At 39.5% G+C, this 19941-nt stretch overlaps 1 protein-coding gene across 7 annotated transcripts in view; it reads left to right on the forward strand.

The window, feature by feature from the left end:
- The window catches only part of LOC111585856 (glutamate receptor 1-like), a 94949-nt gene that overhangs the window by 1670 nt on the left and 73338 nt on the right, over positions 1-19941 (forward strand). For all 7 annotated transcript variants that reach the window (XR_002747881.3, XM_055017280.1, XM_035941601.2 and 4 more), the window contains exon 2: positions 7271-7405. Coding sequence is in view for 6 of the 7 variants with exons in the window: in XM_055017280.1 (XP_054873255.1) it covers positions 7271-7405 (135 nt within the window). In the remaining variant the exon portion in view is untranslated. The remainder of the gene's footprint in view (positions 1-7270; positions 7406-19941) is intronic.

Consider the following 19941-nt stretch of genomic DNA (forward strand, 5'->3'; position numbering starts at 1 on the left):
TGATCCATCAGTGATCAGTTTATTCAATTAAATCTGAGAAACATTAAAAACAAGCTCAGCTGACCGACTTTGATAAGAATTATTTTTTGCCCAAATGATTCCAAATTGTGACGTTTGAGAAGCTGAAACCAGAAAATGTTTGTTTGAAAGATGTCAGAACCTGTCAGTGTCCCAGTAAAAGTGAAGTTAAAAAAAAGATTCACATGAGAAAAACAAGACACGAAATGAGAGAAATGAGACACAAAATAAGAAAAATAAGATGCAAAATTAGAAAATCAGGACAAGAAAATGAAAAATGAGACAAAAATGAGAAAAATAAGAAGAAACGTGCGAAAAATTAGAAAATTAGAAAAGTACGATGCAAAATGAGAAAAACAGCAAAAATGAGACACAAAATGAGGAAAAATAACATGAAAAATAAGACACAAATGACAAAAATGAGACACAAAATCAGAAATATAAGGTGAAAAAATGAGGAAAATTAGACAAAAATGAGAAAAGTAAGACACATATGAGAAAAATGAGACAAAATATGTGAAAAATGGGAAAAATAAGACAAAAATGAAATGAAAAATGAGATAAAATTAAAAAACGAGAAAAAGTGAGAAATTAATGAGATGAAAAAAGACAAAAATAAGACACGAGAAAAGTAAGATTAAAAATGAGAAAAGTGAGAAACAAAATGAGAAATATCAAAAACAGTGAGAAAAATAAGGTAAAAAATGAGAAAAATGAGACACAAAATGAGAAAAATGAGACAAAATGAGAAAAATAAGATAGAAAATGAGTAAAATAAGACACGCAATGAGAATAAAAATGAAAAATGAGGAAAAACAAGAAATAAAATAAGAAATATTAGGCAAAAATGAGAAAAATAGAAAACTAGACACGAATAAGACACAAAATGAGAAAAGTAAGACAAAATGAGAAAAACATGATTAAAAATGAGAAAAATAAGATTAAAAATGAGAAAAATGAGATGAAAAGTGAGAAAAATAAGACTGAAAACTAATAAAAGAGAAAATGAGATGCAAAATGAGAGAAATAAGCTACAAAATGACAAAAATAAGATGAAAAATTAGGAAAAACATGTAATAAAATTCAAAAAATAAGACAAAAACGGGAAAAATGAGATGAAAAGTGAGAAAAATGACATGAAAATGAGAAAAATAAGACAAAAAAGAAATGAAAAATGAGAAAAATGAGAAAAATAAGATTAAATTGAGAAAAATAAGACCAAAAAATGAGGAAAATTAGATGCCAAATGAGAAAAATGAGACAAAATGAGAAAAATAACACTAAAAATGAGAAAAATGAAACACAAAATGAAAGAAATGAGACACAAAATGAGATATATAAGATAAAAATGAAAAAAATAAGAAATAAAATGAAAAACATTTGGCAAAAATTTAGAAAAATAAGACACAAAATGAGAAGCTGAAACCAGAACAGAATGTTAGAACCTGTCAGTCAAGAGAACATAATTAATAAATGAGAGCTGCAGCAGAAATACTACTAGAAATACTACCACCAGATACTGGAGATAAAACAGAAATACTACCACCAGATACTGGAGATAATATAGAAATACTACCATCAGATACTGGAGATAAAACAGAAATACTACCACCAGATACTGGAGATAATATAGAAATACTACCACCAGATACTGGAGATAAAACAGAAATACTACCACCAGATACTGGAGATAATATAGAAATACTACCATCAGATACTGGAGATAAAACAGAAATACTACCACCAGATACTGGAGATAATATAGAAATACTACCATCAGATACTGGAGATAAAACAGAAATACTACCACCAGATACTGGAGATAATATAGAAATACTACCACCAGATACTGGAGATAAAACAGAAATACTACCACCAGATACTGGAGATAATATAGAAATACTACCACCAGATACTGGAGATAAAACAGAAATACTACCACCAGATACTGGAGATAATATAGAAATACTACCATCAGATACTGGAGATAATATAGAAATACTACCATCAGATAAAACAAAAATACTACCATCAGATACTGGAGATAAAACAGAAATACTACCATCAGATTTTTCAGAATTTTGTCATTTTGTGCCTTATTTTTGTCGTTGTATGTCTCGTTTTTGTCGTTTTGCATCTAATTTTTGTCATTTTGTGTCTCATCTGTCATTTCTTTCTCGTTTTTGTCATTTTGTGTCTCGTTTTTGTCGTTTTGTGTCTCATTCTTGTCGTTTTGTGTCTAGTTTTTGTCGTTTTGTCGCTAGTTTTTGTCATTTTGTGCCTCGTTTTTGTCATTTTGTGTCTCGTTTTTGTCATTTTGTGTCTCATTTTTGTAATTTTTGTCTCGTTTTTGTCCTTTTGTGTCTAGTTTTTTGTCATTTTGTGTCTCATTTTTGTCATTTTGTGTCTCATTTTTGTAATTTTTTGTCTCGTTTTTGTCCTTTGGTGTCAATTTTTTTTCCATTTTGTGTCTCATTTTTGTCATTTTACGTCTCATTTTTGTCGTTTGTCATTTTTGTCATTTTTATTGTTTTCGTCGTTTGTCAATTTTTTGAAACATTTTTGTCATTTTGTGTGTCATTTTTGAGACATTTTGTCTCATTTGTGTAACGTTTTAGTCATTTTGTAACTTTTTCATCAAATTTTAGTCTTTTTTGTTTTACTTCATGCCATTTGTACTTTGTACACTCTTTGGAAGTGGAAATGACAAACTGAGGTTATTCTGCTGTGGTTTTACTGGTCCGGTCCACTGGAGGTCAGACTGGACTGGATGTGGTCCTGGACTAAGATTTTTCTGATCTCCTGGTCCAGACGAACCTCCTCGGAGTCTTTTCTTCCCGTGGATCAGAGTGAAGCTTTAATGGGATCGGGTTCCTCTAAGCGAAGTTCCTAATGAAGTCGCTGCTGCAGCGTTAAAAAGCACCAACACTGGTTGTTCCTGTTGCATTAGAGAAAGTTTCTGTCTCAGCAGATGGATTCCTTCCAGCCGCTGATGAATAAATCATCTACTATTCCAATAATGTCGGCACTTTTAGACACGCGAGGTCAAACATGGATAGAACTGGGATTGTTTACCACCGCTGTTTGAACTAATCTGACCTGTTTTTACTTTATTTCCTGTCCTAAAGCTTCACGACGCTCCTCCTGCTGCTTTATCTGACAGATTCTCATCAACCCCCCAAACTCTCTGTTTTAAAATGTACGAATCAAGAAACAGATAAACATCATCAGTGGCTCCTAAAACCAGTTCTAAAACCACAGAAACCACAAAAACAAGAGAAAGTAGTCAAAAATCACACAGAACAAGAAAAACTAGACACAAACCGACAAAAACGACACACAAAAGGACAAAAATGAGACAAATGTCACAGAGCAGACAAAAAACAAAACAAAAATTTAACAAAAAAAATTACAAAGCAACCAAAAAAATGGACAAATGACATAAACGAGACAAAAAATGACTAAAAAGCAGAAAAACAACACAACAAAAAAGCAGTAATACAAAGACAAAAAACCCCACAAAACGACAAATAGGTACACAAAACAATGAATAAAGCAAAAAACAAAATAACAAAAATAAGAAACAAAATGACAACAACATGAGACAAACGACATGAAACAAAACAAAAAAGAGACAAAAAATAAGACAAAAAAGTTCTAAGCGACAAATCAATGGACAAACGACAAAAACGAGACAAAAACTGACAACAGTGAGAAACAAAGCTACAAAAGTCAAACAAAAAAAATCCAAAAAACAACAAAAACGAGACACAAAACGACAAAAGAACAATGAACAATCTAGTATTTTACTTCATGACCAAAACAACTTGTCATGGTCTAGAAATTATTTTAAATTTATAGTTTTACTAATTTACAATCCTCAGAAATGATGCTTTCATGAACTGCTCTGTCGGTGTCACTCCTCCTGATATCAGTAAACCTTCCTCACAGAAACAAACAAAAAGATGAGGGAATTGTCCCAAAGACAAACACAACATCACTAAACTGACAAACAGGACAGACGGGAGAGAAAAAAAATGAGCAAAAAAATACTCAGAACAAGAAAAGCGAGACGTAAAAGAACCGACCAGCTGTCAGTTGTTATCCACGATCTAAAGACTGCATCTGGTTTTTGTTGGGCGCCGTGTTTTCTAGAATCTGGACAGTTTTTATATCAATTCTATGTTTTTCTAAATGTCATTCTGAATTTTAGATCAAACTTTATTCATTGGGAGCCATCTTGAAAATAATTTGCGTCATCATCAACACATTTAGAGTCATTGTTTTATGATTTGACTGATTCTGGACACATTTTAAGAAATTTGGGTAAAACTTTGAGTCACGGAGGTTTGAGAACAAATTTCATCTTCTTTTGAAAGAAAGACGGAGACAGTTTCTTTCAAGATAAGACAGAGATGCTTCATTCCTTCAAGGTTTTATTCTAAACTTCTCTGTAGCTTTAAATGAGCTGCTGCTGGCCCTGCCCCCTTCAGGAAGAAGACTCTCTGTCTGACAGATGAATGGGACTTTCTCTCTGAAGATAATTTTCCAGTTAATCTGCGTGAATGTTTTTAACTGCTGCGTTTGTTGTTGGACGACATTATAAAATCAGTATTTAAATGAAGCTAACGCTGATTAGTATGTTAGCATGTCTGTTTCTCCGTTTCATCCTCATTCTGCTGTCTGACAACAGAAACATCTGGAAATGAGAGCAGCTGCTTAAACTGCAGATAAAATAGAATAAAATCACATAAAATAAAGTACTAATGTGGTCTGAATGTCATCATCTGACGAATGATTTAAGGATTAAAACCAACAACGTTCTAATTAACAAATATTGCAGCTTTTGTCACATTAATGTCATTTTAACAAAGTATTTTCAGTTTTTGGGAACAAAACATTTTAGATTGTCAATGTTGGTTCTGTAAAGGTGTGGCAGACACTTTTGAAATGGAAAAACGACTTTATGAGGAATAAAAACTTTGCTGCACAGAGATGAGTTTCTAGACTCTAAACCAGAAAAGGACTTTAAAATGTTCTCCAGCTTCTGCTTGTTTTCATGTTTTATGTTTAGCAGGAAAAACCCTCAATACCTGAGGCATGATAAAATCCATCCAGGGAGTTCTCTGCTTTTCATTTGATCACATTTCCTGAGTTTCTATTCACGTAAACACCGGAGCTTTTATTTTGAAGGCTCCGTCAGTAGCAAGTGTCGTTTAGTCATTAGCTGTTAGCTGGTTCGTGTTTATCCTCCAGACGACGGTAAAGTTGGAGTGAAACCGGTGAATGATGAAGGTACAGAGTCTGTGACCGTCTGGTGGTGAGTTCTCTCTAATATTAGGCGACAACGTGGCGGATTTTTACGGTTTTAAAGTGACGATGCGGCAGCTAGCACGACGGCTACTTAGCTTAGCCGCTAGCTGCTAGCTCCGGAGCTAGCGGCGAGCTGCGCTAAAAACACAGCAGGATAAACCATGTTAATTTTTTACTTTTGTGGGTATATTTTGTAGTATTGTGGGTATGCTTTGTAGTTTTGTGGTATATTTTGTAGTTTTGTGTGTATATTTTGTAGTTTTATGTGCATATTTTGTAGTTTGTGGGTATATTTAGTAGTTTTGTGTGTATATTTTGTAGTTTTCTAGTATATTTTGTAATTTTGTATGTATAATTTTTTAGTTTTGTGATATATTGTGTAGTTTTATGTGTATATTTTGTAGTTTTGTGTGTATATTTTGTAATTTTGTGTGTTTACTCTGCAGTTTTATTTGTATATTTTGTAGTTTTATGATAGATTTTGTGGTTTTGTGTGCATATTTTGTAATTGTGTGTATATTTTTTAGTTTTGTGTGTATATTTTTTAGTTTTGTGGTATATTTTGTAGTTTTGTGGTATGTTTTGTAGTTTTGTGGGTATATTTTTTTTTAGCTTTCTGTGCATATTTTGTAGTTTAGTGGTAAATTGTTGTAATTTTGTGGTAGAATTAGTAGTTTTGTTTGTAGTTTTGTGTGTATATTTTGTAGTTTTGTATTTATATTTTGTAGTTGTGTGGGATATAAATGTCCTCTATTACAACAGTTAAGGCGTTAAAATGAACAACACACTACTAAATAATTATCCAGCCTCCTAAAGAGATGGGTTAGCAGCTTTTCTTCATCACATCAAGTCATTTACACAAACTTTTTGGGTTTTTTTTAGTCTTTTTGTTGTCTATGTTCAGACGTATTCTTTGGTTCTGTAATGTTTTTGCATCCGTTTTTGAACCAGAAAATCAATTATCTGATCAACTGATCATAAAAGACCAGACTTCTGGAATATTTATTAATATCCATGAATGTTCAACTTCAATCTAATTGTCTTCAGACTGTATTTTAGGTTTGTTTATTTCTTTAAACGTGTCTGCCGGCTGGTCCTGGAGATCTGAGAGGAGCTAAAACTGGAGTGAATTTGTTTCCTCGACGTCTTTAGACCACCTGATTCTGGAGAGTCTCGGCAGTTTTTCCTAAATGAACGCTGGAGTTTGTGCAGAGACAGAAGAGGGTCAATCAGTTGAAGTGTTCAGATCATTTATCTCTCAAAGCGTTGCGCTGAAAATAACTCCAGAGGAGAGGCTTTCAGCAGCAATCACAGCAAGAGAAGAGATTCTGATTTTATTCACAGCCCTGTGGAGACTACCGCACAAACTGAGCACAATATGACACAAAACCGCCACACAAAGACATGAAATCATCACAATATGATGCAAGGTGACCACAAAAAGACATAAAACAACTAAAATGTGATGCAGAATTACCAAAATATGACAAAAACTGACACACAAAGATGTGAAATGACTAAAGTATGACATGAGGTCATCAAAATGTGACACAAAATTATCAAAATCACACAAAACCACCACAAAAGATGTAAAATGACCAAAAGTGACACAAACCAACCATAAAAAGATATAAAACAATTAAACAATGACACAAAACTGACACACAAAGATGCAAAATGACCAAAATGTGACTCAAAATGACCAAAAGTGACACAAACCAACCATAAAAAGACATAAGACAATTCAAATGTGATGCAGAATTACCAAAATGTGACAGAAAATGGTCAGAAGTGACACAAAACAACCACAAAAAGACATAAAATCACTAAACTATTGTGTGTCTCTGGAGGTTCTTCTCAGTGTTTAGTTCCTTCTTGGTTCTCTGGAGGTTCTTCTTGGTTCCTCTGTGGTTCCTCTAACTCTGTGGTTTTCCAACAGGAGGTCTTTTCCCCACCGGTTCTCATGAGTATGAGGTGTTTCGGTTTGCTCTGGCCCAGAACCAGGACGTTCCCAAACTGGTTCCCCAGGTGGACATGGTGGACACCAGCAGCAGCTTCGCCATGACCTACGCCTGTAAGTCCTGCAGCCAATCACAATACAGCTGCTCTGATGTCACTTCCTGCTGCTGACTGGTTTTTTGTTTTTCTCAGTTTTTTGTTGATGTGTCCATGTTTGTCATTTTTTGTCTCCATTCTGTGATTTTATGTCAGTTTTGTGTTGTTTTGTTTGTCTTTGGGACAGTTTTTTTTTCATCACTGTGATCTTTTTTTGTCTCATTTTTGTTGTTTTCTGTCTCATTTTTGTTGTTTTCTGTCACGTTTTTGTTGTTTTCTGTCATGTTTTTGTTGTTTTGTCTCGTTTTTGTCGTTTTGTGTCTCGTTTTTGTCATTTTGTGTCTCGTTTTTGTTCTGTTTTGTCTCATTTTTGTCATTTTCCGTCTTGTTTTTGTCGTTTTGTGTCTCGGTTTTGTCATTTTGTGTCTCGTTTTTGTCATTTTGTGCCTCATTTTTGTCATTTTGTGACTCGTTTTTGTCGTTTTGTCTCATTTTTGTCATTTTGTGTCTTGTTTTTTCATTTTGTGTGTCATTTTTGTTGTTTTGTGTATCATTTTTGTAATTTTTTGTCTCGATTCTGTGATTTTACGTCAGTTTCTTCTTGTTTTTCTCCCTATGGTCGTTTTGTTTGTCTTTTTGTCATTTTCCTTCTCTCCTTTGACATTTTGTGTCTCATTTGTCTTGTTTTGTGTGATTTTGCGTCTCTTTTTCTTGGTTTCTGTCATTTTGTTGTATGAATTCAGCCAAATAACCTCCTTTTTACCCTCGTTCAGCTTCATTTAGTTTGTCTTTCTGCTGGTGTTGGTTCACATTTTAACTATATGGTTTAGTCCTTTACATGAGACGGTAAACTCGATGTTTGGATGTGAGAACGAGGCCGATGCAGGTTTGAAGGGCAGAATGTCGTGATTTCTTCTTATCAGACAGAAAGGTCCTTTAGTTTCCTAACTGTGACTTCTTGTTCTATCCTGAAGCTGTTTTCAGTTACTTCTACCGTCCAGCTGGATGTCGGGTCCAGACCTGAGGTTTTTCCTTTAATTTGTCCCCTTCATGATGCTGCTGGATGTTTGACTGAGCTACAGGTTCAGTCTGTTTGTTTATTCATGTTTAGTGGAACCAGGGTGAGAACAAACCAAACCACGGAGCTTCTCTACAAAAACCACTCACATTTTATCACGTCTGCCTCCAGGATCAACACGTTTGATCTCCTGGTTTGGAAAAACATCTACAGGATGAGGAGACGACATCAGTTCAGTTTAACATCTCAGGAAACATGACGTAAAACAGCCAAAGTGTGACACAAAACACCACAGAAACATGTAAAATGACCAAATGTGACCAAAAATAACCACAAAAAGGTGTAAAATAAAAATTTTAAAATATAACATGAAATTATCAAAATGTGATGTAACATGATTATAATATGACATAAAACAATTAAAATACCATGCAAAATTACCAAAATGTGACACAAAATGACCAAAAGTGACGCCAAACAACCACACAAAGATGTATAATACCAAAAAATGTGACACAAAACGATCAAAATGTGATGCAAAATGACGACGAGACACGAAACCATCGCAGAAAGACGGAAAATGACCAAAATATGGCACAAAGCATTTTGATCAAAGGATTTACAGTTTCATTCGGTTTTATTTTGGTCGTAAATTCATTTTTATTCTCTGAAACTTTACTAAATATTGTCCATCATTTAAGTCAATCCCACGGAGCTGCTTTGGTGTGATCTGAGGATCTCCAGCAGGTGGAACGTGTTGATTATGGTCTGTTTTTGGTCTTCATGAACTGTCAGAATACAGCTCAGGGGATTTACAGTCGACCCTCATATCGCGCTCTTTTCAGTCGTACATATCTGATTTTGTGTGGCGACTTAAGACAATTCTCAAGTGGAACTAGTTGGTGGGTGGAGCGGATGAATACATCGTCACGTGGTTGCTGTACGAGGAAGAGGTTGTACGCCACCTACATGACAGGATATGAGTTCTGACTTAGAGTGAAATGGAGTTCCGTGGCGCCACAGGAAGGGGAAGGTAAAGATCTAGAAGTACTTTTCCGTTTATTTGTGTGAACGCTGTGAAGCTTAGAGGATCTTTATTCTAGTTCATTTAGCGTTTAGTGAAATATTCTGTTGATCAGATGTGTTGGCTGTAAATCCAGCAGGAAGATTTAGTGATGGAGAGGAGGAGGAAGGAACATTTCAAGGTTAAAATCTGGATAAACAGCGATGATTGTACGATAAGGAGAGACCTGCTGGGAGACGGAGGACAGAAGAGTTGAGTCTGAACGTAGAGAACGTCTGTTTCTGCAGAATCAGCAGCTCTGTCTTCTTCTGTCTCTAATTAATTTCCTCCTGAAGCTTCAGCTTCTAGGAGATAACATCTGGACACAGAGGAATGTTCCTCTCAGGTGGTTTTACTCTGCTCAGCAAAATGTTCTGTATTCTGAAAAAAAGCAATCTGTGATGTTGGATCAACAGTTTATCTTCAATTTAGTGACTTTTATCTACAAATAATGTTTAGAAACATGACAGCTTTGTACGTGATGCAACGTGACAAAAAAGACATAAAACTATTAAAATGGGATGCAAAATGGCTATAAAAAGACATAAAACACTGAAAATGTGGTGCAAAATGAACGCAAGTGACACAAAACCAGTACAAAAAGATGTTAAATGGCCAAAATGTGACAAAAAAATAAGCATTAGAAAGACTTAAAACCACCACAAAGACACAAAACTATTAAAATATGATGCAAAATTACCTGAATGTTGCATGAAATGATCAAAAGTGACACAAAAAGATGTAAAATGACCAAAATATGACAAAAAATAACCATTAAAATGACTAAAAACAAAACGACAAAAACTAAACACAAGCGAGACAACAAAAAGACAAAACGACAAAAACAAGAAACAAAACAACAAAAACATGAGACAAACGACAAGAAACAAAACCAAAAAGAGACAAAAAAAATTAGACAAAAAAAGTTACAAAGCCCCAAAGAATTTGACAAATGACAAAAATGAGACACAAAATGACAAAAACATGCAACAAACGTCAGACAAAAAAGACTAAAAACAACAAAAACAAGACAAAATATGATAAAACAAGACACAAAACGACAAAAATGAGACAAACGACAAGAAACAAAACCAAAAAGAAATAAAAAATTTGACAAAATTTGCAAAGCGACGAAAAATGGACAAATGCCAAAAATTTGACAAAAAATGACAAAAACGAGAAACAAAACAACAAAAAAGTAGACCAACAACACAAGCGAGACAAAACGGAAACACAAAATGACAAAAGTCAGACGAAAAACAACAAAAACATGACAAAATATGACAAAAATGAGACACAAAACGACCAGATTGGGTCCTGTGAAGGACTGGATTTGGACTCCGTCTCAGCTGTCCTCAGGTGTCCCTCGTCCTGTCAGAAGACAGAACATGTTGTCGTTCTTCAGGTTTCTCCATCCAGGACCGTCTCCTCCGGTTGTAGTTTTCTGGTGTTGTTTCCATGGAAACCTCTGCATGACATCACCTGGAAACACTGACTCTGCAATATTTAGCTCCTTTGTGAGCTGAAATGTCTTCAGCAAATACCTGGATTTTATCAGGTTTGTTGTTTTTTCCAGATTAAACTGAAAGTCACACGAGACATTTAAGGACTGTTGGAAAGTAGAAAATCTGGCTAGTTTTTCTGTTTTTTTAGTTTCTTTCTCTGATAAATGTTGTCATTTTGATGATTTTTTTTTTTAAACCCGCTGTATCCTGTCACCTCTCAGACTGTTTGGTCTTCAGGTTAAACTAATTCTGGGCTTCTGTTGGTCGGCATGTCGGCTTGTTTTTCCTCCACTGGCTCGTCTCTCGGACTAATTCCTGAGCTGAACTATGCTGCAGCTCTGAGGCGTTTGTTTTTGTGAGTCTCACAGGAGGCTGAGCTGCTTTCCATTTCACACAGCAGCCTGCAGCAAACAGAAAGAGGAGGAAGCTGCAGGAACACCAGGAATCCTCACCTGGAACCTCAAACAACACAACAAATCTGGCAGAAAAAAAAACATTAACCCTCCTCTTGCCTTCATTTACCGGCACAAAAAAATATTGTTTCCTTGTCTGAAAAAAATCCAAAATTCCGCAAAAAAAATGCCCAAATTTTTGGAAATTTGTAAAACCTTCAGAAAGAAAATTCCAATAATTCCTTAAAAGTTTCCCTTAAAAGTTTTATTTTAAAAAAATCCCCCAAATTTGGCAAAAATATTTTTGTAAATAATTTCAAAAAATTTGCAGAAATCTTCCAAACAAAATCCTAAAAATATCAAAAGTGATTCCATATATATCAGCAAAACTTCTAATACTTCAACCCAAATCCAGCGAGTTTCGCTGGATTTGGGTTGATTTTTATGTGAATGTTCTTAAAAAACATTTTTTTTAACATTTCTTTTTTTCCATCAAAAAATGTTGAAAAAATTTCAAAAATGTTCAAGTTTCACTGTGAAAATATATTTTTTTTCCATATTTTAAAATGGGTCAATTTGATGACACAAGGGTTAAGACACAGTTTAGACAGATTTAAGTCATTTAGAACAAATTTATGAGTCATTTTGAACATCATTTGTGTCATTTTAGACTGATTTTACACGATTTATGACACATTTTTGTAATTTTAAACAAGATTTTGCTGTTTTACCTGAGTGTGGAGTCATTTTACACAGTTTCTGAGTCATTTTGAACACCTCATTAAGGCAGTTTTCAACCCATAAGCTGGTCTTAAACTCCTCAGAGGTGAGCAGGAACCTCTGGATTCTGGTGTCCAGATGAAGGGATCATCTCGTGTTCGATCTGGAGGTCAAACCGTGGATCAGCGTCTGCTTCAGTGGACCTGCAGCTCTTTTGTGTTCTGATCGGTCTTATTGTAGCACAAACTGAAAAGCCGCAGATGTTACAGGCCACATACGTGTTCCTGTGAGGTCACGTCTGAACCATGTGCACTGAATCATTTCCTCCACAACAGAGAGGCCCTCAGGCTTCATGCTTTCTGATGTCCATTTCATCTGCAGACATCAGCGGAACCATCGCCCCGACTGGAGGGACTCTAATGGTTCCTACCACCATGTCCACAGGGGAGGTTTTTATGGAAACCAGCCGCTTGGTGGGCGGTCAGTAGTGGGTCACTAGTGGGTCACTAATGGTCAGTAGTGGGTCACTAGTGGGTCACTAATGGGTCAGTAGTGGGTCACTAGTGGGTCAGTAGTGGGTCAGTAGTGGATCACATGACCGCCACTTTAGCTAAAGTCCGGTACAAGGGTCGAACCAACAAACACAAAATTACAACAATAAGATAAAAAAACACAAGAGAGACAAAAAGGAAACACAAAACGGCAAAAACGAGACACAAAATGACAAAAAAATGAGACGTGACAAAACTAAATAAAGAGACTAAAAATTAGACAAAAAAGTTACAAAAAGACAAAAAATGGACAAAAAAAGGAGACAAAAATGACAAAAGCGAGAAATTTACAAAAAAATAGACAAACGACGCAAGCAAGACAAAAACCCACAAAATAACAAAAACACTACACAAAACAATGAATAAAGCCAAACACGGAATGAAAAAAAACAAAAAGCGAGACAAACAGGAAACACGAAATGACACAAAACATGACAAAAAGAGACAAAAAATTAGACAAAAAAGTTACAAAATGACAAAAACATGAAACAAATGACAAAAGTCAGACAAAAAATAACAAAAAGCCAAAATATAACAAAAATGAGACACAAAATGACAAAAAAATCAGTGAAGAATCCAGTATTTTACTTTCTGATCAAAACAACTCGTCATGGTCTAGAAATTATTTGCAGAACTGCACCGTATGTTGTTCACATGTTGGTGTGTCAGCCACAGTTACAGGTATTGGATTGTTTTTGATCTCGTCATAAGTGTACAGGAGGTCCTCGACTTACGTTAGAGTTCTGTTCCTATGGATCTATGGAAGTCGAGTTTCACCATAAGTCAGACGAAAGTGTAACCAAAGCCGTTCCGATATTGATAAGCTCTTCAACAACTTTCATTCATGTATGAATCATTTTACTAGAAGATACCAGAATATGTTGACCTGTTTTTACAACTTGACCCATGTTGGTCGGTGTTTCTTCCTGTTCCCAGCGTTTTATTCTATCTAATTTCACTTCCATGGAGATGGCTTTCCTTTTCTTCCAAGCATCAGAAGAGTCTGACTTACGCTGGGAGCCATAATGAAGGTTAAGTTAGTGAACGTTGCACAATCCAAGGTGGAGTACAACCGGAGAATGGAAACAAAGCCGTCTGATAGTGCCATGTGACAACGTACTCATCTGCTCCGCTTGTCAACTAGTTCCATCTATCCGTTTCTGAAGTAACGATGAAATGCCGTAGGTTGAGGACGTCGTAAACCATGGACTTCCTGTATTCTGAATACATCTGAGCAGAGAAATAATCTGTTAAATCTGTCCTGGTTTTAGTTCAACCACGGCCAGTTTAGATGTTTTATAGAAGTTTCGTGATGCGTTGGACCTCCACACTCCGCGCCTCATTAGCATGCATTTTTGCATCCATTCATTGTCTATTGTGTTGCAGCACGTTGCAATGACTTCTACTTCAATCGACAACCAATCGACTTATATCTATAATAAATTTAGATTTATAATATACTAAATATATATCTAGATATGTTATCTACCATAATGGTACGTACCATTATATATATGGTCTATAATTTATCGAGATATTTATTTAAATACGTTGAAATAGTGTAATTTTACTGTCAAACGTTGTACAAAATGCTCTTTTTTTAACCGTGAACATGTAAACCAGTAGACATTATCTGTGATTTAGCTAAACAGGAGTAAAAGCGGCTGTAAATGGATCCTAGAATCAGCGGTAAACAGGATTTATTTCTGCAGGGAGAAATGCAGATGAAGGTATAAACCCTAAATCCTGCTCTTTTCTGTGCTTTCTGACGTGCTGCTGATAAACTGCAGTGGGATTACTGCGTGAGCTCCTTTAATGAGTTAATCCATCCATTTTTGTGCTGCGCTGCGTTAATTAAATCAATGATTGTGGATTACTCGTGGGTCAGTTAAATTTACCTCACTGGACGGGGGGATGGTGGGAGCAGCTGAGCTCCACTGGGGTTCGCATTTTCACTTCGGCTGCATGAGTGGAGGACAGAAAAAAGGAAAAAAAACAAACCTGCAGCTGCGTCTCTGCAGCAACGCGACAACATCTGCAGCAACGCGACAACATGAGCAGCGACGCAACATCTGCAGCAACGCAACATCAGCAGCAACGCAACATCTGAAGCAACACATCTGCAGCAACACAACATCATTTGCAGCAACACATCATTTGCAGCAACGCAACATCAGCAGCAACGCAACATCAGCAGCAATGCAGCAACATCAGCAGCAATGCAGCAACATCTGCAGCAACGTAACAACATCTGCAGCAACGTAACAACATCTGCAGCAACTCAATATCTGCAACAACACAATAACATCAGCAACGACACAAGAACATCTGCAGCGACGCAACAACATCTGCAGCGACGCAACATCAGCAGCAAAGCAACAACATCTGCAACAACGCAACATCAGCAGCGACACATCAGCAGCGACACATTAACAGCGACGTAGCAACATCAGCAGCAGATGTTGTTGCACCAACGCAACAACATCTGCAGCAACTCAACAACATCAGCAGTAACGCAACATCTGCAGCGACGCAACAACATCTGCAGCGATGCAACAACATCAACAGCAACGCAACAACATCAGCAGTAACGCAACAACATCAGCAGCGATGCAACAACATCAGCAGCGACGTAACAATATCTGCAACAACGCAACAACATCTGCAGCGACGCAGGAACATCAACAGTGACGCAACAACATCAGCAACGATGCAACAACATCTGCAGCGACGCAACAACATCAACAGCAATGCAGCAACATCAGCAGCGACGCAAACACATCTGCAGCAATGCAGGAACATCAACAGCAATGCAGCAACATCAGCGGCCACGCAACATCTGCAGCGACACAGCAACATCAGCAACAACGCAACATCAGCAGCAACGCAACAACATCAGCAGCAACGCAACATCAGCAGCAACGCAACATGAGCAGCAACGCAACATGAGCAGCAACGCAACATGAGCAGCGACGCAACAACATCTGCAGCGACTGTAAAAGTCCTAAACGGCCCAGAAACATGTTCCACATGTTCCACATCGCTTCACATCCAGATCACAGCACAGATAATAATAATAATACTGTAAATAATGTTAACATCCAGACACTGTATGGCTTTAAATAACTCTACAAATAATAATAAAAGAATAATAATAATACTGTAAATAATGTAAACATCCAGACCACTGTATGGCTTTAAATAACTCTACAAATAATAATAATAATAATAATAATAATAATAATAATAATAATAATACTGTAAATAATGTTAACATCCAGGCCACTGTACGGCTTTAAATAACTCTACAAATAATAATAAAATAATAATACTGTAAATAATGTAAACATCTAGACCACTTTACAGCTTTAAATAAGTCTACAAATAATAATAATGATAATAATAATAATAATAATAATAATAATAATAATAATACTGTAAATAATGTTAACATCCAGACCACTGTATGGCTTTAAATGACTCTATAAATAATAGTAATAATAATAATAATAATAATAATAATAATAATAATACTGTAAATAATGTTGACATCCTGACCACTGTACGGCTTTAAATGACTATAAATAATAATAAAATAATAATAATACTGTAAATACTGTTAACATCCAGACCACTGTACAGCTTTATCCATCCATCCATCCATCCATCCATCTTCTACCACTGGTCCGGGTTGGGTCGCGGGGGCAGCAGCTTTAGGAGGGAAGCCCAGACCTCCCTCTCCCCGGCCACATCATCTAGCTCCTCCCGGGGGACCCCAAGGCGTTCCCAGGCCAGCTGAGAGACAGTCTCTCCAGCGTGTCCTGGGTCTTCCCCGGGGCCTCCTCCCGGTGGGACGTGCCCTAAACACCTCACCAGGGAGGCGTCCGGGGGGCATCCTAATTAGATGCCCAAGCCACCTCATCTGGCTCCTCTCTATGCGGAGGAGCAGCGGCTCTACTCTGAGATCCTCCCGGATGGCCGAGCTTCTCACCCTATCTCTAAGGGAGAGTCCAGCCACCCTGCGGAGGAAACTCATTTCAGCCGCTTGTACCCGCGATCTTGTTCTTTCGGTCACTACCCAAAGCTCGTGACCATAGGTGAGGGTAGGAACGTAGATCGACCGGTAAATTGAGAGCTTCGCCTTTCGGCTCAGCTCCCTCTTTACCACGACGGACCTGTACAGCGCCTGCATTACTGCGGACGCCGCAGCAATCCACCGGTCGATCTCTCGCTCCATCCTTCCCTCACTCTTGAACAAGACCCCGAGGTACTTAAACTCCTCCACTTCGGGCAGGACCTCATCCCTGACCCGGAGAGTGCACTCCACCCTTTTCTGGCTGAGGACCATGGACTCGGATTTGGAGGTGCTGATCCTCATCCCAACCGCTTCACACTCGACTGCGAACCGATCCAGTGAGAGTTGGAGGTCCTGGCATGATGAAGCCAACAGGACCACATCATCCGCGAAAAGCAGTGATGGAATCCTGAGGTCACCAAACCGGACTCCCTTAACACCCTGGCTGCGCCTAGATATTGTGTCCATAAAAATTATGAACCGAATCGGTGACAAAGGGCAGCCCTGGCGGAGTCCAACTCTCACTGGAAACGAGTTCGACTTATTGCAGGAGATGCGGACCAAGCTCTGGCACCGGTCATACAGGGAACGGACAGCCTGTATTAGGTGGTCCGTTACCCCGTACTCCCGGAGCACTCCCCAGAGGATTCCCCAAGGGACACGGTTGAAAGCCTTCTCCAGATCCACAAAACACATGTGGACTGGTTGGGCAAACTCCCATGCACCCTCAAGGACCCTGCTGAGGGTGTAGAGCTGGTCCACAGTTCCACGGCCGGGACGAAAACCACATTGCTCCTCCTGAATCCGAGGTTCGACTATCCGGCGGACCCTCCTCTCCAGTACCCCTGAGTAGACCTTCCCGGGGAGGCTGAGGAGTGTGATCCCCCTATAGTTGGAACACACCCTCCGGTCCCCCTTTTTGAAAAGAGGGACCACCACCCCGGTCTGCCAATCCAGAGGCACTACCCCCGATGTCCACGCGATGTTGCAGAGACGTGTCAACCAGGACAGCCCCACAACATCCAGGGCCTTGAGGAACTCCGGGCGGATCTCATCCACCCCCGGGGCCTTGCCACCGAGGAGCTTTTTAACTACCTCGGCAACTTCGACCCCAGAGATGGGAGAATCTACACCCGAGACCCCAGGCCCTGCTTCTGAATCAGAAGACGTGTCGGTGGGATTGAGGAGGTCTTCGAAGTATTCCTTCCACTGATTCACAATGTCCCGAGTTGAGGTCAGCAGTGCACCATCCCCACTATACACAGTGTTGACAGTGCACCGCTTTCCCCCCCTGAGACGCCGATGGTGGACCAGAATCTCTTCGAAGCCGTCCGGAAGTCGTTTTCCATGGCCTCGCCAAACTCCTCCCGTACCCGAGTTTTTGCCTCGGCGACAGCCGCAGCCACAGCCCGCTTGGCCAGCCGATACCTGTCAGCTGCCTCCGGAGTCCCACAGGCCAAAAAGGCCCGGTAGGACTCCTTCTTCAGCTTGACGGCATCCCTTACCGCCGGTGTCCACCAACGGGTTCGGGGATTGCCGCCGCGACAGGCACCGACCACCTTACGGCCACAGCAACGATCGGCCGCCTCAGCAATGGAGGCACGGAACGTGGTCCACTCGGACTCAATGTCCCCCACCTCCCTCGGGACATGGTTGAAGCTTGACCGGAGGTGGGAGTTGAAACTCCTTCTGACAGGGGACTCCGCCAGATGTTCCCAGCACACCCTCACGATCCGTTTGGGTCTGCCAGGTCTGACTGGCATCCTCCCCCACCATCGGAGACAACTCACCACCAGGTGGTGATCAGTTGACAGCTCCGCCCCTCTCTACACCCTAGTGTTCAGGACATGCGACCGCAAGTCTGACGATACGACAACAAAGTCGATCATCGAACTGCGGCCTAGGGTGTCCTGGTGCCAAGTGCACATATGGACACCCTTATGCCTGAACATGGTGTTCGTTATGGACAATCTGTGACGAGCACAGAAGTCCAATAACAGAACACCACTCGGGTTCAGATCGGGGGGGCCGTTCCTCCCAATCACGCCTCTCCAGGTCTCACTGTCACTGCCAACGTGAGCGTTGAAGTCCCCCAGCAGAACTATGGAATCCCCAGAAGGGGCGCTCTCCAGCACCCCCTCCAAGGACTCCAGAAAGGGCGGATACTCCAAACTGCTGTTCGGCCCATAGGCGCAAACAACAGTATGAACCGTCCCCCCACCCGAAGGCGAAGGGAGGCCACCCTCTCATCCACCGGGGTAAACTTCAACACACAGTCACCGAGCCGAGGCGCAATGAGTATTGACACCCCTGCTCGGCGCCTCTCACCATTGGCAACTCCAGAGTGGAAGAGAGTCCAACCCCTCTCGAGAGGGCTGGTTCCAGAGCCCCTGCTGTGTGTCGAGGTGAGGCCGACTATATCAAGTCGGAACTTCTCAACCTCGCACACCAGCTCAGGCTCCTTCCCCACCAGAGAGGTGACGTTCCACGTCCCTAGAGCCAGCTTGTGTAGCCGGGGGTCGGTACGCCAGGCTCCCCGCCCCTGGCCGCCGCCCAACACACATTGCACTGGACCCCTATGGCCCCTCCTGCGGGTGGTGAGTCTACTGGAGGGGGGTCCCACGCCTCTTTTTCGGGCTGTGCCTGGCCGGGCCCCGTGGGAAGAAGCCCGGCCACCAGATGCTCGCCAACGAGCCCCACCCCCGGGCCTGGCTCCAGGGGGGGGCCCCGGTGACCCGCGTCCGGGCAAGGGACTCGTGGTTCCAACGTTATTACTCATCATTGGGGTCTTCTGGGCTGCTGTTTGTCTGGTCCCTCACCCAGGACCTGTCTGTCATGGCAGACCCTACCAGGGGCATAAAGCCCCCGACAACATAGCTCCTGGGATCATTGGGACACGCAAACCCCTCCACCACGATAAGGTCGCAGCCCAGGGAGGGGATTTAAATAACTACAAATAATAATAATAATAATAATAATAATAATAATAATAATAATAATAATAATAATAATAATAATAATAATACTGTAAATAATGTTAACATCCAGACCACTGTATGCCTTTAAATAACTCTGTAAATAATAATAATAATAATAATAATAATAATAATAATAATAATACTGTAAATAATTTTAACATCCAGACCACTGTACGGCTTTAAATAACTCTATAAATAATAAAACATTAATACTGTAGATAATGTTAACATCCAGACCACTGTACAGCTTTAA

This window comes from Amphiprion ocellaris, chromosome 14 (genome assembly GCF_022539595.1).
Source record: "Amphiprion ocellaris isolate individual 3 ecotype Okinawa chromosome 14, ASM2253959v1, whole genome shotgun sequence".
NCBI lineage: Eukaryota > Metazoa > Chordata > Actinopteri > Pomacentridae > Amphiprion > Amphiprion ocellaris.